Source organism: Semicossyphus pulcher, unplaced genomic scaffold (genome assembly GCF_022749685.1).
Source record: "Semicossyphus pulcher isolate SPU_LCO1_2020_fin unplaced genomic scaffold, fSemPul1.0.p SCAF_6, whole genome shotgun sequence".
Lineage (NCBI taxonomy): Eukaryota > Metazoa > Chordata > Actinopteri > Labriformes > Labridae > Semicossyphus > Semicossyphus pulcher.
The window spans coordinates 30,250,553-30,273,956 of record NW_027211737.1 but is presented as its reverse complement, the minus strand read 5'-3'; the positions used below and the strand labels follow the sequence as shown (position 1 = coordinate 30,273,956).

Below are 23,404 nucleotides of genomic sequence, written 5' to 3'. Positions count from 1 at the left end.
AATCGGAACTCGATGTAATTCGTGAAACATCGCGGGGAAAGCGATCCGCCGCACTGCCTGCTGGGTAATATGTTAACGACAGAACTGCGTTGATTGGCGCGTGGAGGCTGAAAGTAAAAACAAAATAAACACACATTAAAGTGAAGCAGTGGATTTATTGAAGAGACGGAAGCCGCTGAAGGTTTGAAAGATTCTTATTATTACTAAATGTGTGTTTTAGTGTCTGAGTTTGGCGTCTCAGTATAGTAAAACTCCTGCAATAGCATCCACAGCTGAAGTAAGACCTGAAGTTACTGTAGTAATAACTGTTCTGCTGTCCGTACTACAGAGTATTACAGAGTAATGATTTGTTTTATTAAAGGAGACCTTTAAAAGATTTGAAGCAGGTTTTAATAAAGTACAGATTACGTTTTTCTACTGTTCTTCTGACTGTTGTAGGATTAGTTAACCTAAATTACAACAGATCATCTCTCATATCTTGTCCTGGGTTAAAACTGACATGGCTATTTTTATTTTTTACATCATAATTAAGTATTATCTTCAGACTCAAACGAACAACATCTCTGTCTGACCTCCTGTCTTTAGATGTTATCCACATCAGGTGTTTTTAACTAGAGCCCAGCCGATATGGGACATTTTAGACCAATAAGATATCAGTTTTAGAGGGGAAATATTCACAGACTATCAATATGGTGGCTATTATAGTAAAATTTGGAACTGGAATAGAAATAGGCCTTTAATACATCAATTCTGTAAGGATTTTAAGGATTACGGACCAGAGTGGCTGTGAGGTCTGCTACATGTTCTGCAGACAGTGCTGCAAGTACCATAAACTATAGAGTAAATATCCTCTACCATTGTTGTCTGCATTGTATGTTCTTCGAAAACTGTTTTTATATTAACACCGACTGGTCAGGTGACTGTACACACTTTCTCACCTGTGTGTCTGTTTTCGTGCAGACATGTCTGTCTCTCTGTCAGCAGAGAGAGACAGGATCCAACGACAGGTGGAGGAGCTTGAACAGAGTCTGTCTGCAACACACGCTGAACTGGATCTGCTAAGCAGTGAGACAGGTACCAGCTTTCTGTCTGTCTCCCTGTCTGTATGTCTCCCAGGCCAACTGTCTGTCTCTCTAATGGTGATTTTGTCTCTTTGGTCAGGTGAAGAATCAGAAGATGATGAATCAGAGCAGGACGAAGGGGGACAGGTAACACACACAAACTCTCTCTAACACACACACACACAGACTGAGGTATCCGTAACCGTAGCAACTTGTGTGAATAAACTACATTATAAAAGTGAAGCTGTGACCTCAGTAAGATCAACTATAACGTTTGTTTAACACCAGATTGCATATACATTTAAAGTGTCTCATTGACATTAGATCATGTTTATTGTGGCTCTGAATGTAGCTTCACACAGCTGATACCGATATTAGTATTTATTTAAAATAAGTATTGATATAAAGTTAAAATTAACGGTCTTTTAAGCACCTGAGTGTAACACTTAGATTATCACTGTTACTATTAAACACAATGTGTGTGTGTGTTCAGTCGTCAGCTGGTCTTCTGGCTGAGAGAGAAAAAATCGAGAGGGAAATCCAGAACCTGGAGAACGTCCTGGGACCACATGATCCCATCTGTGTGTCAGGTACCTGTCTCTCTGTCTCTCTGTCTGTCTGTCTGTTTCTCTCCATGTACAGATGATTTGCATACTGACAGCGTATTCATGTCTGTTTTGTTTCTCTTCAGATGATGATAACAGCAGCAGTGATGGGGTCAGTATCATACAAACAGCCTAACATCAGTAACAGACATGTCAGTGTTCTAACTGCATCTCTGTCTGTCTGTTCAGAGTGAGCTGAGTCTGTCTCCGTCATCGGACTCGTGTCTTCAGATGAACCTCGTCTACCAGCAGGTTGTTCAGGAGACTCTGGAACAGCTTGAGGCGCTGCTGACACACAACCAACGGCAGCAGGTCAGTACAGCATATAGACTGTATGAGTCATTGTGGTGGTAGCTGACCGGAGTTATTGACTTATTTATCTGACTGAAGAAGCAAAGAGAGCTTGTGGAACGATGTGAGCCGGCTTAAAACAACCTGTATTTCTATTACTTCAAGCTGCCGTCTTCTCTGCGGGTAAAAGCCAACAACAATCCTGACGTACTGTATATGCGGGGGCAGCCACAATATATCAATGAACAAGCTAACAAGCCAGACACTATGAGTGCAGTATACATGCTAATTAATGCTTACATATAAATAACAAAAGTGTGGCTACTCAATGAATTGCAGTTTTTAGTATTTCTGCGTTGGTTAATTTCTCAGCCCCTGAGATTGCCGCTTGATTCAGACAACCCTTCAAACAACCCTAGGGAGCAGGTCAGTAATCATAATAGATGATTTTGTCTCTCTGCAGAGGGAGGTGGAGTCTCAGCTGTCCGGTCCAATCAAAGAGCCTCCCAGAGAACCGCACGCCTCCTCCTCCTGCGAGCAGTCACACAACATGTTCCTGGGCCGCTTCCTCAAACCGTACTTCAAGGACAAACTGACAGGACTGGTAAGACAGACGGACTCACAGACAGGCAGATAAACTGTCTTACTGATGACAGTTGACCAATAAGAGGCTGTGTTTATCCGTCTCTAGGGTCCTCCATCCAATCAGGAGACAAAGGAGAAGGCCCGCAGGATGACGGGTTGTCTTGACAACAAGAAACTGAAAGTGAAACGATGTAAGAATTAAACAATTCACTAAACTTTGTATTTATGTATATAAATATTTATTAAATCCTACTTTTACAACATGCCGGTTCATTGCTGAACAATGTTGACTGTCATGATATTTAAGATTTCTTTCTTATTTATTACAAAAACAATATATTTTACAGACAAAAATAAAGGAAGACATAAAAACATTTTCTCTAACACTTCTTTAAATTACTCATATAAAGATAAATACATGTTAATTATTAATAATAACACGAGTAAATATGTATGAACATGACAGCTCCCTGAAAGTGAAGCCAAACCCTCTCTATCGCCCCCTGCTGACTGGCTGCAGTATAGGTCATAAAGCCTGCCTCCTCCATGTTAACAGATGGGACATGAGTCAAACTATAGTTTACTTTTAATTAGTTATTTGATGCTATAAAAAGGGGGTGTGGCCTCATGACTGACAGTTCTGTTGACAAATGGGGCTCCTGCAGCGTTCTGTTCCCGAGTAGCAGACTAGAGGAGGAACGGCGAGAGGAGACGTAACTAACACTAACACTACAGTCATTGAACTTTCCATAAGCGTGAATATCTGCTTCAGACCGACACAAGAAGCTGTTCTGCTGCAGACTGAGCCCACCTGAGGGCTCCAACACGCCAAGGACACAAGGGGGGATTTCGGCTTCACTTTAGTGCAACGAGGGGAGTCGGAGACGCGTCGTCCATCTTTATATACAGTTATTGGTTGATACATGTGTTATTATACTACTATTAAATGCTACTTCTTAATTAATTTATCTTAATATCTTTGACTGTGTTTTCTCTGTGTCTTCAGGGGAGAGCTGGCAGAAAACTCTGTTGATCCACTCTGTTGCCAGAGACACTCTGAGGAAACTCATCCAACCCAAACTCTCCAAGTAAATAAACGTTTAATCAGGACATTGTCTTAGTATCTGTCGCAGAAGCCTCATATCTACATACATCAAAATGTAGACATTTTATAAAAACCTGTCCCTCTCTGCTTGTCTCTGTCCGTCTGTATATCTTTCTTTCTTCCAGGGTGGACTACCTGAGTCAGAAGCTGACTTCAGCAGGAGAGGCCGACAAACCGCAGCTCAGACAGCAGATAGACAGTTTGGAGAAAGAAATTGACATGCTCAAGTACGTGTGTGGTGTTCTATATTTGTGGGGACCAATTTGAGTTTGAGACATCACTTCGTCCAAGGCTACAGTTTAGGGGCTTGTGAATGGACGAATCCACGGTTGGTCCTTACAAGTATATAAATACAATAATTTCTTGGTGTTAAATGTGAGTGTTTCTGTCTTTCTGTCTCTGATTGGTCAGGGAGAAGAAGGAAGACGAGCTGTTTGGTGAACGATTTGATGATCACGATTGGCCAAAAATCTCTAATGTTGATGTAGGTGGAAATATCAACCAATCACATGACTCTGACTGAAGACACATCCGACTGCCTGTAAGAGCTTCTCCTCTCCTCTCCTCCTCAGTTTGAAGGAACGAGGGATGCGGAGGACATTCAAAGGTTCTGGCAGAACTTCCTCCACCCGTCCGTCAATAAGACCCGCTGGAGTCAGGAGGAGGTGCAGGAGCTGAAGGAGGTCAGCGAGAGATACCAAGAGAGTCACTGGGAGACCATCGCGGCAGAGCTGGGGGTGAGGAGGTCTACCTGTCTGTCTCTCTTTTATGTTACTATCTTTCTGCAGATTGTCTCTCTCCAACTGTCTGTCTCTAAGATGGGAAGGATAGCCTGCCCATGTGTCTCTCTGACCTGTCTCTCCCTCTCCACCTGACTGTCTCTCATACTTTCCAGCATTTCTTTCTGACCTGTCTGTCTTACTGATCGGTCTCCTGTCTGTCTCTCAGACGTTCCATTTTCTGACCTCTCTCTCTCTCTCTTTCTCTGACCTGTCTTTCTCTCCCTGATCCCTCTGTCTCTTCTCATATGTCTGTCTCTCAGTGTCTTCAGACGTTTCAGCGTTTCATCTCTGACCTGTCTGTCTCTGACTGGCATCACTCACTCCACCTGTCTGTCTCTCAAAAGGATGGCCTTCCTGTATTTTCAGACGTTCAAGCTTTTTGTCTCTGACCTGTCTCTCTCTTTTAACCTGTCTGTATCTCTCTGCCCTGTCTACATCTCAACACTTGTCTGTCTCTCAGAAGGAGAAGACTTCCTGTGTCTTCATTTCCAAAGGTTTCTTCTCTGACCTGTTTCTTGTTTTTCTGAATTGTGTCTCTCTTTCCACCCATTTTTCTCTCTCCACCCGTCTCTCTCTCCACCTGTCTGTCTCTCAGACGGGGAGGACGGCCTTCCTTTGTCTCCAGACGTTCCAGCGTTTCATCTCCGGCTCGTTAAAAAACAGAGGTTGGACCGCGGCTGAAGACGCTCTTCTCAGAGAGCTGGTGGAAAAGATGAGGATCGGAAACTTCATCCCCTACTCTCAGAGTAATGACATCACGCGGTGACATCACACAAATTTTAACACTCTGAAAATCTGATGTTGTGCTGCACAGTGGTGCCGTGGTTAGCACTGTTCCCTCACAGCTAGAAGGTTCCTGGTTCGAACCCCGGTTCAGAAGTAGCGGGCCTTTCTGTGTGGAGTTTGCATGTTCTCCGCGTGCATGCGTGGGTTCCCTCTCCGGCTTCCTCCCACAGTCCAAAGACGTTAGCTCGTTAGGTTCACTGGTGACTCTAAAATTGTCAGTAGGTGTGAATGTGAGCGTGTCAGCCCTGTGATTGACAGGTGATCAGTCCAGGTGTAACCCCGCCTCTCACCCAATGACAGCTGGGATAGGCTCCAGCCCCCCTTGAGACACTGATCGGGATAAGCAGTATAGATAATGGATGGATGGATGGATCTACGCAACAACTAACATCTGTCTCTCTCTCCACCTGTCTGTCTGTCTGTCTGTCTGTCTGTCTGTCTGTCTGTGTGTCAGTAAGCTACTTCATTGAGGGTCGTGACCCTGCTCAGCTGATCTACAGATGGAGCCATGTTTTGGACCCAAGCCTGAAGAGAGGGCCGTGGACCAAAGAGGAAGATGAGGTAGGCTGGTGGCGGGGCTCAGACCGGACACACACACTGGCTGCTGAATCAACACAGATAGGAGAATATTGATCTTTAGGGCATTCACCAAAATGCGATATAAGTGTTACTTTACAATTATTTAGCTGACACTTTTATTCAGTTGATTTTAGTCATGAAAAAGAAACACTAGCAACTGTTAAGCCGCTTTCCCACTGGTCAAAAATCCCACTAACACCCGGCTTTTTTGCTTAGTGGGAAAGTTTACAATCGGCATTCAGACCCGGGTCACATGACTCTGCAGTAGACCCGGGTAATTATCGCTTTGGCTCCGATCGGCATTGACGGGAACACAAAACCCGGGTCGACGCCCCCTCTCCGTCACGATGACATGCTCCGTCAGTAACTTCTGCGACTCCTCATCATCTCATCCCGTCTCCGTCCGAGCAGCGCTCGAACATCGTTCCAAATTTGTCGCACCGAGTTTGATAAACTCGACCTAACCACCGTAACGTCTTCACTGTTTACTAACCCTGTCTCCGGCACGTTTGTGATGTCAGGAGGTGACGCAGCAGAAAAGAGACCGACAGGAGTATACTTCACTGGCAATGGGAAAAGAGACAATCAGCATCTATGAGCTGGTTCTTCCCGGGTCTGAAAAACCCGCATCAACACGCTAAATTTTGGTGGGAAAGTCTGCAGCCGTGAATAGTTTCCAGCCAGGGCTGGAAGATGATCAACTGTGCTGTTTGATTGTGAGAGAGTGTAATGATGCAAAAATTAACCAAAAATGTTTTAACAAGTCTCTCTTGCCTGCCTGTCTGTCTTCCTGCCTGCCTGTCTGTCTCTCAGCTGCTTCTGCGAGCCGTGTCATATTACGGAGAGAAGGACTGGTGGAAGATCAGGTTGGAGGTTCCTGGACGCAGCGACAGTGGCTGCAGAGACAGGTGAGAGCTGACTGGATTGCATTTTAAATGCAGACCTGTCGCCTCTGAGAAGTGAGGCCAAAAGTGTGTGCACCCTGAATATTGTGTGTTTGTGTGCGTGTGCTTGTGTGCAGGTATCTTGACTGTCTGAAGGCAGACACGAAGAGAGGACCTTTTGACCCACTGGAGAGCGAGAAGCTGCTGCAACTGGTGGAGAAACATGGAGTTGGTGAGTCACATAAACACATAAGCAGTCAGAGAGCAGTGATGCTGAGGCTCATGGGTACTGTAGTATTTAAAGGCATTGTAATGTGGTCTACAAGCTCTCTTCCTTGGTGCATGCTCCCCAGGATGTAAGTTTAGAACTAAGATCTACGGTAAAAGAATAAAGTCCGAGTCAAACCAGCATCCTTAAAGTCACATGTCTGCTCCTCTTGAGGTCATCTTTTAATCTTTGGACCACAACTTATTGGTTCTGTTAATGTTCTGTAGCCCAACCCACTGGTGCAGCATGAAAATCTGCTTGTTATTCCACTTCCTGTATGCCTCTCGAGCCTTTATACACTCATAATATATGTCTGTGTTTGTGTGTGTCAGGTCGCTGGGCGAAAATCGCTGCGGAGATTCCTCATCGTAATGACGCTCAGTGTCTTCGAGAGTGGAGGAAACTGAGCAGACACTTTGTTGCCCAGGTACGCTCCCCTGTTCTCTGTGGGGGGGCTCACACACAGCTGAATCCAGAGGAGAAGTGTTTGGTTTGGCTTCTTAGATCTTTTTAATGTGTCCGACAAAACAAAAGCAAATTAGAACATCATCAGCATAAAGAGAAATCTGGTTAGAATTGTTCTTTATGTATTGTCCTGTAGTAGGGGTTAACAAATAGCAGTTAATTGTCCAACACCATCCACAGACAGGAAGTCAGAAAACAAGCGGCTAAAATACGTGAACATGATCATGTGACTGATGCTAACTCTCTCTGTTAATAGAAACACACCAGAGCTAAAAAACCAGCGGGCAGTTCAGGACGACAGAAGGAAAAGAGTCCTCGGGTAAAGAAGAAAATCAAGAGACGACTGATGAAGATAAAGAAGGAGAGCAGTGAGGAAGAGGAGGAGGAGGAAGAGGAGGAGATGGTGATAGTGTACATGGACAGCGATGATGACAAGAAAAAGGTGGTTAAGAAGGAGAAAGTGGAAGTTGGGGTGGTGGAGAAGAACCAGGAAGAGGTGGAGAGGCAGGAGGAGGAGGTGGAGAGGCAGGAGGAGGAGGTGGAGAAGGACCAGGAAGAGGTGGAGAGAGAGGAGGAAGAGGTGGAGAAGGACCAGGAAGAGGTGGAGTGGGAGGAGGAAGAGGAGGAGTACACCTTCCCCCCCATGCAGCAGTGGATCCCAGCAGAAAAAGCGCAATGTTCCACCTTCCTGAGCTTTCGACCCGTGGAGTTGTCTTCCTCTGGAGACCAAAACAATGAAAAGGTCCGGTTAACCATCGTCGGCCGGTTTGGACGCTCCGTGATCATCGGACCTCATCCCAGAGAGTTGTCGTGGGAGAAGCAGCACAGCAGCCGCACCATGATGATGGTGACAGCTGACCAGCTCCGGATCTACATGTCCCACCAGGCAAACAAGTACCAACCCCAGTCCGGCAAACAGAACAACAACCGAGTGACGATGGCAAGCCTGGGATACCAGCTGCGGGCTGCAGTGATTCCCTGGATCGGTAACCTGCTGATCCCAGCAAAAAACAAACTGTCTGCAGCTGATGCCCTGAGGGAGCAAGGAGAGAGAAGGCAGCTTTCCTCGACTCCCATCTTCCTGCTTTTCCTCCAGACCATGAACGTGGACACCATGGGCTGTAAGGAGGCGATAGAGCAGAGGAGGAACAGGGTGATAGAACCGACACCAACTCTGGCTCGTTGCTCTGCTAAGACAAAGGGCCCAAAGACAGTTGCAAGAGCCCTTCAAGAGAAGAGGCAGGACAAAGAGGAGTTAGACCTGCAGCACAAACTGATCCTGGAGCAGCTTCAGGCGGTGCAGCAACAGCAACAGCAGCAACTGCTGCTAAAGCAGCAACAGCAAACCCCGCAAGTTCTTGTTCTGCAGCAACATCCTGCCCCGACTCACCCCGGCATTCTTCTTCAGATTCCTCCTAACATGCATCCTCAGATGTCTCCTATGTCGTTTCCTCAGGCTGTTTTCATTCCTCATCCTGTCACGCAACCCCGTCCAGCCTCCATCCAGTTTATGCCCCACTCCTCCCTGACCATACAACCCCTGGCTTCATCTAGATCTCCTGCTCCTCAGAGAATGATTGTTCCTCCTCTGTCTGCGGTAACAGCGCCCTCGAACGCCACATTTACCTGCTCTGCCTCTGGACCCCTGCCCACCTTCCCCAACCCAACTGCTTCTATTGAATCCAACCCCAGCCCGCCTGTGCCTGGCCCCAGCCAGTCATGTCCGACCCCAAGTCCTTCAAGCTCCACCCTGACCCCACCGGAAAGGAGGGAGCTAAAGAAAGCAGAGGTTCAAGAGGTGGTTGTCGGCAGTCCGAATGGGGTGGATATGAAAGGGAAAGGTAATGATGTCAGTGAAGCATGTACAGGTGTGAACGGGGCAGATGGAAGTATGATCAAGGACAATAGGAGGATTCGGACGCCGAGTCAGAAAGCCAAAGCTCTGCAGGAAGCCACTGAGGCAAAGGTAACTGTCTTTGAAGGACTTCTTGTTGTCAGTGTTTTCTCTTTTAACTTGTGAATCTGACTCGCCTTTGATTTTTACTTCTTTCAGGCTGAAGCCAAGAAGAAAGCCGCTTCCTCTCCAAGAAAGCCGGCTCATACCAAACACACAAAGTGTCCTCCTCAGGGGGTTTCTACTGCCCCCGTCCAGCTGGTACCTCAGACTCTCCACCTCTCTCCACCTGCTGGGGTCATCTGCTCACCTCTCTTAAAAACTGAAGCACCTCCTGCTCCTTCTCCCAAACTGGAGGTCCCTTGTGTCTCTGTGAACTTGTCAAAGATGGTCCCACCCACCTGCTCTGAAGGCAGTGTGTCCTCAACTCAGAACATCTGTTTAGCCCCACCCCCATCCATTCAGACCAATCAGAACACTGTTTCTTCCACGGCTCTCTTTCTGAGCGATCATGACTACTCCTTGTTTAATCTTGGCCCCACCCTAAGTCAAAGAAAACCAAACCCCGCCCCTAAACAACGAAAACACAAGATATGTAAATCTGACTCCGCCCCCAAAAAGACAATCAAAGCCCCGCCCAAAAAGAGGAAACGAGTGAGCTCGGAGGAGAAGCAGAGTGTGACGAGCAGTCAGGATAGTCGAGTTGTGGACGGGACAGGTGACACTGTGAGCGTGAAGAGCGATGCTGTGACAGTGACGGGCGATGCTGTGAGCGGGACAGATGACGCTGTCGCCACAAAAGATGATGCTGTGACAGGTTTGATCCAGGAAGGAAAGAGGGTTCGGAAGCCGAGTCAGAGGGCCAGAGCTCTGCAGGAAACCAGTCAGGCCAAGGTAAGATCTGTCTCTGTTCTTCAGGCATGTTTTACATCTGCAGAAACAACAAATTAAGGAAACTTATCAATACATTAACAAAACAGCAATTTAGAAAGCTCCCACAGTCTTCACCACAACCAAACACACCGCTCAGTCTGCCTCCTTCTCTGTTTTATGTGTCCAGGCTGAAGCCAAGAAGAAGAGAACTTCTCCCCCTAAGAAGCGCTCTCGTACATCTCGAAGTAAACTGGAAGTAGTCAAACAAAAAGAGCAGGTGACTCTGGTTCCAGGGATGTGTTTAAATCCAGGTCAGTCGATTTGGGTCATGACTCCCAGTGGGATGGTCCAGCTGGCAGAAGCCCCTCCACAAGGCCTACAACTGGCGTTAGCACCGTGTGCCCCCCTCCCAGCTCCACACAGGAAAACTTTAAAATCTCAGCCCTCCACACCCCCTTCGCGACCAATTGCACCTCACCCGACCACTGCAGCAATCTTACCACATCCTTCTCCTGCCCTGCCCACCTGTCCCCCCAAGCCCCTCCCACCAGCCTTCATCTTGCAGCCTGTCCCAAACCCTGGCTCCTCCTCCCTGCCCATGTGCCCGCCCAAGCCTCCCTCCAAACACTTCCTGCCATTTAGGAGCACGATCACAACAGACAAAGCTGCATCAACGCCACTCAGGAATGAGACCCTGCAGTTTGACCCCTCCCTGATGTTCCTGGAGTCCCGTGTGGAGGTGCAGGACTGGTTGAGCGGTCAGGGAGGGGTGGTGGTACGCGGAGCGGGCGTTGCTCTTCCCTACCTACCGCCCTTCGTCAGCAGTCTGAGCACGCTAAGTGCGCTTCTCCGGGTCAAGAAGTCTCTGACCAAACTGTCCATGCAGCTTTTGTGTCGACCGTCTGAACCCCGACCCCCCCAGACCAAAAGCAAACCTGACAGCAGCACTGAGAGGACGTCCAGTCCGCCTCCAGACCTGCCCGACTCCACCTCTGACCTCCCACCAGATGCTGAAAAACCAGGTAACACTCCTGATGCACGAGATGGGTAGCATTATGGAAATGATCCCTACAAAGAGCTTCCTTTTTTTAAAGAGTAAGATCCTTTTTGTGTAACCAGAAATGGTGACATTTTTAGGTAGGAAATTAGATGCATTTAAATATGTTACTTGATAGATAGTTGCCTGTTTGGTCCCTGTGGTCTCGGCCGCCTCCTCTTGTTAATTTTGGGCACATGACAGAAAGTCTGCAGCCTGTTGATCAGAGGGGGGGAATCTTCAGACGTGGTTACACAGCGTTGTGTACCCTGGCCATCGAATTCAAAAGCCTCATCTTCATCGTTGAAACCAGTTAAATATTCAGCCATGGCTTTTGAAATATATTCCTGCTGACAGTCCTCTACGTAAACAAATCCTCTCTCCAAATCTTCCACCGTCCTGTTCAGGTAACGGAGTGAGACTTCTCCCCGAGCGAGACTTCTGTTTCTGGTTACACAAAAAGGATAATAATAATAATAAACCTTTATTTATATAGCACCTGTCCAAACCCAGGTAACAAAGTGCTTCACAAAAACAGATCAGCATAATAAAGAACAAGAATAGTAGTAATAAAAAATTAAAGGAAAATGTCAAACACACACATCAAACAGGGGAGATGATCCAATACATACCAAAGCGTCACACAGATGCCCACATTAGACATACAAGATTATCTAAAAGTTAAAAAGGTGTGTTTTGAAGCGGCCGACAGGTTCAGCAGATTTAATGGACGGAGTAAGTGAGTTCCAGAGTCTGGGGGCTAAAACAGCAAAGGAGCAGCCGCCCTTAGTTTTAAGTTTTGTGCGTGATATCACAAGAGGATGGTGGTTTGATGATCTATGAGGTCGTTCTGTGATGTAAGGGGTTAAAAGCTCAGAAATATAAGCAGGGGCTAAACCATTTAGTGCTTTAAAGGATCTTAAAATTGATTCTGAATTTAATTGGCATCTTTCTCTTACTCTTTAAGGACGATCTTTGTAGGGATCATTTCCATGATGTTGTCGGACACCCGGAGCAACAATCTGAGCCTGTCAGTGGCAAAAACTTTTAGTGGACGTACTTTGATCGGCCCGGATTATGTTGCAGCCATTGTGGCCGTATTGCCGCTACGGCGGAGGACATCTTTCGTTCGTATGAGTCATTTCGACACAAATTTGTACAAATAGGGCCCATGTTTAGAAATACCGAACTTCTCCTTTAACTCCTTTGATCCACTAAACCTACATCACATTTCTGTGGAGGCTTCTGTATCATGCATCATGCACAGTAAATGTAACAAAAACATGTAGTTCTGCTCCTCATGCATGTTTAAAATAGTTAAATTAGGACTCCTAGGGTTAAGTCCATTTGCAGCACTTTCGCAGCAGAACTTTAGGAGTTTAGAGATCTGAGATGACTGAACTTTATAAACGGTGAAAGTGTGGTAACAGCTCAGCGACAACACCCAACATGAATCCACTTTGCATCACAACAGATAATAAGGAAAGAAGAACAGAAAGTAGTCAGATACTCTGATGAGGAACAAAAGGCAGAGAAAACACTTCCAGAATTTCCTCACTTTGGAGCTTATGACAGAAAGGCAAAGAACTCTCCAGTAACTCCAAACATCACATCCTCTCAGTGTCAAGGTGTAATCTCAGGTGTGTTTGTTTCATCCCCCAGCAGCTCCCTCTGTCAGCGCTGAAAGCCAGGAGGTGGACGAGGAGGAGGAGCGCGTGGCAGCGTTGCGTCAGCTGGTGGCAGAGCGTTTCTCAGATAACCCCGCTTACCAGATGCTGAAGGCCCGCTTCCTGTCCTGCTTCACTGTCCCCGCCCTCCTGGCCACCGTGCAGCCAATCACAGAAAAGCCTGTGCCCCCCCCAGCCAATGAGGAGAAGGAGAAGGATGGGGAGGAGGAGGAGGAGGGACTACAGAGAATCAAAGAAAGAGGAAAACAGAGAAAAGCTGAGGTGAGTTCAATTCTTTAATCAGGTTGTTTAAATCATTTCTGAAATTAATTTACCTTTAATGTTTGCATTATTATTATTGTTTGTTTATATATCTGATGCTGAGGAATCAAACACCTGGAGCAACACAGAGGAGCAGAAACTAGATACTGTTAGAATCATGTTTAGTATATTGATTAGTAGATCCATGGCTCAGTGTGTGAATCACAATACGCCTCCAAACAAACTCATGTCGCAGTTTTTCTTTCTTTTTTGTCTCCAGAGATCTTTGCTGCCGCGTGACGGGTCAGGAGCTTCCGCCCATCACTTCTCAGGAATTACAAAAACACCCACCTCCAACCAGACCGGACTAGACCAGACTGTCCAATGAAAACCACAGATCTTAATGTTGACTTCATTAGTTCTTGGATGAAAATTTTTCTCCTTGTTCAACATGTTATAACTTAAAGAATATAATGGTTCAATAGTAATATTTAAAAAAGTTGCGTTTGGAAAAGTTGACAGTTTTAAAATTAGTCGTTTTCACTGGACAGCAACAAAAGTCACTTTATTAAACATAAAAAAACATTTATGTTCTTCTGCAAGTTAAGACTGAGATCTCAATGTTCCGAGAGATGCATTCAAAGACCCTCTGAAATTGCACTATCAAGCGTTGTCTCAGTTTCTGAGTCCGAGTTAGACGGTAGCGCATGAATCAGCAGCTGATTCTCAAATGTCTGACTGACCTTAAATGCACCACTTAGAATAATTCATTTTCCCCATGCCTGCTGATGTCTGTCGATAGAAATATTTAAGAGGAACCTCAGGATCGAGTTTAAAGTGTTATATTGTGTTTGTTATACGTTTTATTCAGCTTCTGTAAAGAAAGTTAAGTGACAATGAGCTGAATTTTTGTAATAAAGAGAAAGTTTATGTGAAATTAAGCTGTTTGAGCTTTTATATGTCTGCAAGGATCAGTTAGTTTTAAACCTGGACTGTGGGGACCCTGTGGACTGTGTGGACGCTGTGAAGGCAGCTACTTTCTACAAGCTCTCTAAGCTTCTTTAAAGATTCAATCTGAGAGTTTCGTTCTCTTTGGCGGCACCTAATGGCCATAAACGTTAATTGCGGGAGTGCACTTCCCAATTTAACCAGACGTCTATGGTTGGCTCCCTTTTCACAAAGCATTTCCTTGGTATTTCAGGGATGACGTGGACTATAAAGTAATACCAAAATCCCACAAATGTGTTGGTCAGTTAACACGATATATATCAGCAAAAAATTGATTTATAAGTTATTTAAAGGGGGTGTTCCCTGTGGAGTAGCTCAGCATAATTTACAGTTAGAAAAACCCTCATACAGCCTCTGCCTGAAAAGACTCAGTCAGCTCTGTCCCTTTAAGAAACCCCGCCCCTACAAGCCGACTTTCTTCCGATTGGCCAGCTCTCTGAAGCCTTGTGACGTCTTAAAGTGCAGTGTGTAGAAAAAACTGTCTGACACCCAGCGTTCACAGCAGCCTGAGCTGAGAAGCCTGTGGATTACTCCGACATACTTTTACCGACAGATTTGAAACTTCACCCACGTTTAGTCTGGACATCCAACACTGTAACATTATATATGTGTCTTAAAATGTGAAACAGCATAATACCATCTCTTCGAAGATTTCAGTGGTGTTGTCTTTGGCGGCATCTTTGCCGATAAATGATATCTGTGGGAGTAAACGTCCCAACTTAACCAGACGTCCACGATTGGCTCCCTTTGTCACGGTTGTAACTCTCGATTTTCCTCGCTGACGGTCGCTTTCCTTTTTAGACTGTTTGCCTTCATCTGAGCGTCAAATTTGTTTCTTGTTTCTTTGTATCTGTAGTCATCCATCTTTTCATTGTTCAGCCATAGCAGATTACTGTTTACTCGCAACACTTGCAGAGACCGGAAAAACAGCTGCTTAGCTCCGCCTACCCTCTCTTGCAGACCAACCGCTGCTGGCTGATGGAAAACGCGTCACTAACTGGGCGCCACTTGTGATTTTTTCCACAAATGTATCTTTGATTTTATTACTTTAAGTCAAATAAATGAACAACTCCAGTCAGATACCACCACAAAAAACAATCTCATTCTCTGGAATACACTGTCAATATTTTTCTTAACTTCTGGTAAAAAGAAAAAAAAATCAAGATGGCAACCACAACTCAAGGCTCAAAAGGATATTACACAGAGCAGTATCTCACTGTGGCTACCTTCACTTTTTAAACCCAGTATATGGGTAAACTCAGATCCTTTTGGCCTCTATGAATTTTGCTTTCACGGTTAAACGTGTGGCTTTCTTCCTTTCTCTGTTTGGATTCACTTCTGACCAGTTAGACTTCCAGGAATATCTGCAAACACAAATCAATGCCTCTCAGACATCACTTCCTGTTTCACCCAGTTGATGTTTCCTGTTCACGCCGTGTCTCTGCTCATGTGACTTCCCTAGGCCAACGCTTGTTCCTCTTTTTGTCATCACTTCCTTAACACAGGAGTGTTTGATTTTTAGCATGATAACATTCTTGCAATGACAATGCTTACATGCTAATGTTTAGCAGGGATACTGCTTACCATGTTCGCAATCTAAGTTCAGCATGCTAGCATGAGCTAATTAGCAAATAAAAAATACAGTACTTCTTTTTTTTTGACATTGCACCACCTGAATGCACTAATGTGTCTTATTTTAATGTAACAGCCGGAAAATGGGAAGCTGATACTTATATATAATACTTTAAATGCTGCTAAATGATTTAGTTTGTAATAATATATATTTATTGGTTGTTTTCTACAGAGTTTTAATAATCTATCTGTAGAGTAACTACTGTCTGTCTAGTGTTGGAAAAAGTATGTTGCCCTCTGAGTTGTAGTGGAGTCTATAAAATGGTAAAGTATGCATATCAAAATCAAACGAATGATTTTGTACCTTTATTTTTATTTTATAACATTTAACACAGTTGTCATTGTAATTTTGCTTCTGTAGATGAGATATAGAAGTTTGAATTTTCCAGATGTTCTCAGTGTTTAACCTAATAAATTGAAACATGGTCCTGTCAGTGCCAGCCAGAGAGGGTGTGGTCAGAAACAGGAACTGAGAGAAAGGACCTGTTTCTCATAAAGGACAGAAGAAGTGCATACAGCCAAAGAAAGATAGAGAGATCGAGAGAGACGGATCATTTAAACAGACAGCAGCAGAGACAGGACAGATTGTGCAGGTGTGTAAAACGTGTTTGCTACCTTTATTCAGTGTCTGCAGTACTCAGTGTATAGTGTAGAAAATAGAGTGAGCATACCCAGAGAAGTGTTCTCAGAGGGTAGTATGATGGAGTGTAGAGCGCTCAGAGTAATGTTTTCAGGCATGTAGTTAGAGTGTAGTAATGAGCCTGAATATCTGAGTATTGGAGTGTTGTACATCAGATTGTCATAGAATATCAAAGCATCATATATCAGGGTCTAGTATATTAGTGTATAGTGTGCACAGAGTGTGGTGTATTGGTACATGGTGTTTTAAAGTATAGTATTGGAGCACTGTATAACGGAATGCTGAGTATTAGAAAATAGTAAGTCATAGTGTTGGGAATTTGATTGTAGTATGTCAGATGCTAGTGTATTGGAGTGAAGTATATTGGAGTGCAGTTCATCTAAGGGTAGTATATCAGAGGGGTATAAATCGAAACGTAGTGTACCCGAGGATACTATATCTGAGCATAGTGTGTCAGAGGGGTATTAATCGGAGTGTAGTGTACCCAAGGGGTATTAATCAGAGCGTAGTGTACCCGAGGGGTATTACTTGGAGTGTAGTGTACCCGAGGGGTATTACTTGGAGTGTAGTGTACCCAAAGGGGTATTAATTGGAGCATAGGTGTACCCAAGGGTCGTATATCTCAGCGTAGTGTACCCGAGAGGTATTACTTGAAGCGTAGTGTACCCAAGGGTCGTATATCTCAGCGTAGCGTACCCAAAGGGGTATTAATTGGAGCGTAGGTGTACCCAAGGGTACTATATCTGAGCATAGTGTACCTGAGGGTGGTATATTGGAATCAAATTTCAGTGTGTCAGAGTGTAATATTTTGAAGGATAGTAGATCAAAGAGTAATATATCAGAGAAGATGTCCCAGTGTGCGATGGACGGAGTGTGTGAGGACGACCTCTGCTGGCTGCAGCTGGATGATTTCAGGATGCTGCTCATCAAACACATTGACCCTTCAAGAATCACTCCGTACCTCCGACAGTGCCAGGTACGTACACCTCCTCGTGTACCTCCTTCCTATCCTGCTTTCCAGCTGTTCCCAATACTCCAAATACATCTGCTCGTCTTCCACACTAATTCATACCTCAAACAAAGTACTCGTACACCCACGGAAGGTCCTGCTGCTACTTCTGCGACTACACCTCTTTTCCTGTCACATCTCCTGCTCCTTATATGACTGGCACACCTCCCCCTGCAACCTCTTCCAGTGTCAGGTACCCCTTACTGTACTTACCTTAACCTGCATGCAGTGTCAGATACTCTTCATCTACCTGCACATACTCATATTGCTACACTTCCTTGACCTACTCCTCAAAGTACTCCTTACCCCTTCAAATGTCACACCTCCCGCATTGGATCCTGTAACTTCCCTTCCACCTACTCCTGCTATCACAGCTCTTGATTCTCCTGCAATCAATCCATTCCTCAGCCTGTTCCATGTGTTATCCTGCTGCTACAAAACCCTAGCTCCAACAACTCCTCCTTATACTCCTGTTCCTGCTTATATTGCTCCCCCATCTTCTCCACACAACATTGGTTACCTCCACCCAAGTCAAGACCTACTCCTGTTACTGCTCAATCACCTGATACCATTCCTGCATCTCGTTAGCCGTCTGTGTACCCTTTATGCTCCTCCTGCCGCTTCATACCAAGCAGCACCTCCCTGATCTGCTGTATATTCCTGGTGTTGATTGGTTGCTTTGTGATGGGCACTGTCAGGTGATCGGCGCTGAAGATGAGGAGCAGCTCTTCAACGACCCAGCCCTCGTTGTCAGGAGGAGAAAAGTCGGTAAGTAGTAACAGCAGTCACACCTGAAGCAATGCAACATCCAATCACATAGGTCATACCAAAGTGGTCAACATGATGGCACACAGATCAACTTAGGTTATGTCTGATAGCCTTGTGCAAATTGGTCGGGAACCCCTTGGCTAATTGAAAGCTTGAAAGCAGATTCGGTACATTCTCCATCAGGGCAGCGTTCTTGGCTGTTTTTGAAAATGCCTCAACGGCTCTTCAACCTGCCCCAAAGTAGATCAAAGGTTGAAACTGGCTTACGTCAGATGGACATCTCTCTGGAAAGGAGGAGGACCAGTTGAATCAGTTAGAGGAAGTCTGGTTGATGCAAGCCTTGTCCTGAAGGCTACATTACTGGCTGAGATCATGCCAAAAATTTCATCATCAAGCTTGTTTCCAAAATATCACATTTTCCTATGTCAGGAGACTTCCTCTTAATGTCGACGAGGTCATGTTAAGTTCCTAAAGTCATGTAGTTGTCACATTGGTCATATCCAAGTAGACACGTAGACACAGATCATCTACTGGGATTATGTCACTAAGATCTCATTCTAGCCGTCCGGGTTATGACTGAATCACAAAGAGCAGTCACCAAGTTTGTAATCCAGTCACTCTGGTTGAATTCCAATCACCATGCTGTAGTTTTTCAGGTCATGTCCAAGTTGCTGAAGTTATGACCAAACAAACAGATCTATAAGACGGTGTCATGTCTGGGTGATGAGGTCTTGACCTAGTCACCCATGCTGTGTCCTATTTGTCAAGACCACATCTGACTCACTTGGGTTCTGGCTAAGCCACTAAAGGCGTGTCATAGTCACCCACGGGATATTAGAGGCAATCTTGCCTAACTAAAATAGCTGATGTCTGAACTTTTTTCTTTTCCAGGAGCCCTGTTGGACATCCTACAGAGGACAGGGGTCAAAGGTTACACAGCCTTCCTGGAGAGTCTGGAGCTGGATTATCCTCAACTGTACAGCCGCATCACCGGGAAGGAGCCCAACAAGACCTTCAGCATCCTCATCGGTCTGTTAACCTGTCCGTGTGCAGATTTACCGTCAATAATTCAAGTATTACATGTTTATATCTCGGTTCAGACACAGCAGGTGAATCTGGTCTGACTCAGTTCTTGATGTCCGAGCTCAGCCGTCTGCAGAGGGCGCTGCAGGATGAAAGGAGGCGTCGCCAGCAGGCCTGCTCCGTCGCCAAGGACCAGGTCAGTTTATGACTAAGACAGACTTATTGAAGATGTTGATCATTGTGTCGCCCAAGGACAGAGTATAATATGTTGGTTAAATCACTGTTTTCTGTTATGTTGTTTCGTCACTAGGAGGTGTGGTCTCGGCAGCAGCAGCTGAGGGACCGAGAGCTGAGGAAGCTGACTGAGCGCATACACAAGGTTCGGGAAGAGCGTGTGCGGCTGAACGAGGAGGTGAAACAGCTCAGAGATCACAACTACAGTCTGATGGCCGACATCAACACTCTGAGCCAGGAGAAGAGCAACGCCCTGCTGGCCAACCGAGACCTGCAGATAGAGGTCAGCTGAACCCCTTGAACCCCTTTACAGAACTGCATGTGGACATAACGTCTGACTTTTGACCTCTGTGCGTGCGTGCAGGTGGAGCGTCTTAAACACACGGTGCTGCGAGCTGAAAGCCAGACTCGACTGCTGAGACGACGGACAATGAGACCGCTGCAGGAGGTAGAGACTGTTTCAGCCATGGAATGACACAACTCACACTTTAGTTTAGGAAGTGGAGGCAGCCCTTTGTTCTGGAAAGTAAAGCCAATGTGGAAGCATCTAAATCTTGCATTATTTCTAATAACCAGCAGGGGGAGACCCAACTGGTTGCAATAAGAAGTCAGCCTGTGCAGAAATCTATGACAAAATCTCACTTAATTTATTGCCTCAGTAAAATAATGTGTTTTTGGTCTAAATCACAAATTTGAAGGCTGATCATTATTGCATAAAATGATGGTCCCATTTAGAGTTAAATATCACGAGTTAGAGTTAAGTATGCTTTAGGACACGGCTTCCTTGGGCTTGCTAAGTCGTTGCCACAGTGACTGTCACTTTGATGGGTACATTTTGTTTAAAGGCTTTTTTGCATGCCAAATTTTGCATCCCATTTAACACCACAGTTACCCTCAAAATCCACAGGATCCGTCTCCAGCGCGTTCCGTGTGCGCCGCGACCTCCGGAGTCGATCACGCCCATTCAAGTCAATGCTTGTGATTCTGCAACATGTCCCAGAAGTTTCTCTCCGCTCTGCTCCGCTAAAGATACGCGCCGGGTCTATTTGATCCAGGCGTTACACATCTGGTTGTACCTTGCTTCCCTTGCAAGTTCTGACTTTAGCGGATAATTGAGCATTTGCTAGCCCCTCTCTTCTCTCCAGCTTCACCCAAATATGGCCACTTCTTTCTCCATAAACACAATAATGGGAAGGCCAAAATGCCCTTTGAGGCTTTAAAGTGGTCGTCTACAAACCAGTGGTTGACATCTCAATGGCTACGTCCACTTCTTATATACAGTCTATGAAAGCAACAGCTGAGCAGCACTTTCAAAGCTTATACTTTAACTGTGATTCAGATGTAACTGCAATTGTTCTGAGTGCTGTAGAGCAGAATATTTTGTTCTGATGGATGAAATACTAAATAACAACAAAAAAGTGGGAACACACAACCTGGCCAAAAGTATGCGGACAGCTGCGCATCCCTTTAATATAAGACAGTGTTGCATTAGCGAGGTGTTGGACCTGATGTAGGCGGATAAGAAACTGACTGACTAACATGTTTTGATTTTCAGAGCAGGAGTCTGGCTCTGCCCCCAGAGACCTTCTTTCACCCCAACAGACTTGAGGAGCCTAAAGAGGAGAAACCGGAGGAGAAAAAATTAGAGGAGCCGAAAGTGAAAAAGGAGGAGAAGCAGGAGACGCAGCAGCAGCAGCAGCAGCAGCAGCAGCAGCAGCAGCAGCAGCAGCAGCAGCAGCAGCAGCAGCAGCAGCAGCAGCAGGAGAGTCCAACTCTTACTCAGATAAACATCCTCTCTACGGTGTTTAAACTGAGAAAAGACCTCCACAGAGCAGAGGAGCAGAGAACCAGGGTGAGGATGAGGTTGATGGTACAGAGCCGGGTCCCTGTGGTTAATTAAAGTCTAATTCATGTGTCATAAATAATTGAAGGCCTTTAAAAGTGTCCAGTGTGCCTCCTTTTTAATTAAACCTAAAAAACAACCCGTGACTATTTCACAATCAAAGCGCTTCAGGGAAGGGAAGGGAGTGGGTTCCCTGAACTGCTGAAACCTTTTATTGTGAATCACATGGAGGAAGTATTTAGTTTTAAAACAGAAAAGAGGAACAAATCAGAAATGGAGGAGGCTAATCGAGCAATCAATTAAATAAAGTCCTCCTCCACGCTGATGATTCTGCTTTGTTCGTCATGTTTAAATGTCTGTGTCAAATGTTGCAATAGAGCAAATGTTGTCTTGAGGAAAATGTGAAATTTAACATAATCAATAACTGACTTTGGTCTTTTTCCCAGAGTACAAAATAAAACGATTCATTACAACACAATAAAAGAGCACAATCAAAGTAAGTACAGTTAGTAAGGTACGTTTCTTTTCAGTGTCTGGAGGAGAAGGAGGAGCTGGAGCTGCGGTGCGCTCAGCTGAAGGGGGACGCCAGGATGTACCGTCAACGAAACAAACAAACCCTCAGACAGCTGGAGGAGGTGATCAGAGAGAGAGACAAGGTGAGGTGGAGGAGGTAGAGAAGGAGGAGGACGATGATGATGGTAGTGATGATGTCACGATTGGAAACCCTCTTGTTGTTGTTCCAGGCTCTCTCGTCCCGGGCGGAGCAGCAGGAGGAGGCGCGGCAGCTCCTGCAGGAGAAGGACCAGTACAGAGAGCAGGTCCGACAGCTCACCGAGCAATCTGATAAACTGGAACTTCTCCTGCTGAGGACGCAGGGGGAGGAGCTACAGCTGAGGACACGCCTCCGCAAACTCAACTGCAAAACTCACCAGGTAAGGAGGAGAAGGTGATGATGATGTTACGACGATGTAATGATGATGTAATGATGAAGGCTTTCTCACTCAGGGTGAGAGGAGTGTGAGCAGTGAGGAGGAGGAGCCCAGGGAGAACATTGTTAAAGGTGAGAGTCTTGTTAAATTACCTGCCGTCATATGAAATCATGTGATCTAACCTGAAGTGATCATGTGACCTTCTGTCATCATGTGACCTTCTGTCATCATGTGACCTGCTGTAATCAGGCAGCAGTGAGGAGGTCCCCAGTGGCACGTCGGGGGAGAACGAGGAGGCCGCAGCGCTGCAGCAGCACGGCTCGCCTTTAGGAGGAGCCGAAGAGCCTGAAGAGAAGCCCAGCAGTGCTGCATCATGGGTAATTTACCTGTGGCTTCAGGTCGTGTCTAGATGGTAACCCTAGGTTTTTGGTATTCGTAACATTTGAACGTGTTGTATGGTTTGTTCTTGTGTACCTTTAATAAAGAACGATAAAATCCATTTAAGAAACAGAGATTTATGTAAAAAAAAAAAAAAAAAAAGGATCTTACCTTTACCTGAACTTTTAATATCACACCTGTCCTGATGATGATGTCTGCCTGTCTGTCTCTCTCTGTCTACCTGCAGGAGGAGGAGACAGATGCCTCTCCAACCTCAAGTCGACCAAACTTCTTTTACCGCAGGTAAGCTGAGGTGCTTTTAACTTAGTCTAAAAATATTTCAGCAGCTATCCAAGTGTGCTTTTTAGCTTCCTCTTGTTTTTATGACAACAGGAAGCGGGCTCTCAGGTCAAAGCTCATCTGCAAAGAGTACACAGCCGGGAACCATGACGACAGCAGTGACATCACAGACTCTGACTGAACACCAGCTGGCATGGCATAAGATTCTCAAGTTTCATAAAAAACGTTTTTCAGCTGTTTCTAATTGATCTCACATTTCCTGGTTGACTTTATTTCATTTGTATTTAAAACCAGTTAATCTCTGTGTTTGCTGATGGTGTGTTCAAGGCGGCTGGTTTCTAATATGACTGTCCTGAGGTGGTATTTTGTGTAACATTGTGACTTTTACCAAGAGAAGCAAAAACAGAATGAAAAGATAGTAATGATGAAAATAAAAAATATCACAAATAATCACCTGAGTATGAGTTTTTTTTTTTTTATAGTTCATTACTCATTATA

The 23,404-nt window shown here is 45.3% G+C and overlaps 2 protein-coding genes across 2 annotated transcripts; both read left to right on the top strand.

Annotated features, from left to right (window-relative positions):
• The first annotated feature begins 108 nt into the window (after nt 1-108).
• snapc4 (small nuclear RNA activating complex, polypeptide 4) lies at nt 109-14,056 on the top strand. Its single transcript, XM_069682736.1, has 22 exons — nt 109-181; nt 961-1,074; nt 1,177-1,208; nt 1,555-1,651; nt 1,753-1,778; nt 1,856-1,978; nt 2,421-2,561; nt 2,649-2,733; nt 3,549-3,630; nt 3,773-3,878; nt 4,063-4,131; nt 4,220-4,384; nt 5,025-5,175; nt 5,670-5,776; nt 6,608-6,702; nt 6,816-6,910; nt 7,279-7,373; nt 7,668-9,377; nt 9,465-10,199; nt 10,366-11,200; nt 12,877-13,163; nt 13,423-14,056. The coding sequence occupies exons 2-22, from the start codon at nt 963-965 to the stop codon at nt 13,528-13,530; spliced, it is 5,256 nt and encodes a 1,751-aa protein (XP_069538837.1). The 5' UTR covers nt 109-181; nt 961-962; the 3' UTR covers nt 13,531-14,056.
• Nucleotides 14,057-17,047: 2,991 nt separating this feature from the next.
• On the top strand, nt 17,048-23,341 carry card9 (caspase recruitment domain family, member 9). The gene is made up of 13 exons (XM_069683541.1): nt 17,048-17,398; nt 18,130-18,199; nt 19,091-19,228; nt 19,300-19,418; nt 19,533-19,739; nt 19,821-19,904; nt 21,012-21,308; nt 21,830-21,955; nt 22,043-22,231; nt 22,305-22,359; nt 22,478-22,605; nt 22,854-22,909; nt 23,000-23,341. Exons 1-13 carry the CDS (start codon nt 17,270-17,272, stop codon nt 23,085-23,087), a joined length of 1,686 nt encoding a protein of 561 aa, XP_069539642.1. The 5' UTR covers nt 17,048-17,269; the 3' UTR covers nt 23,088-23,341.
• The last annotated feature ends 63 nt before the right edge of the window (nt 23,342-23,404 follow it).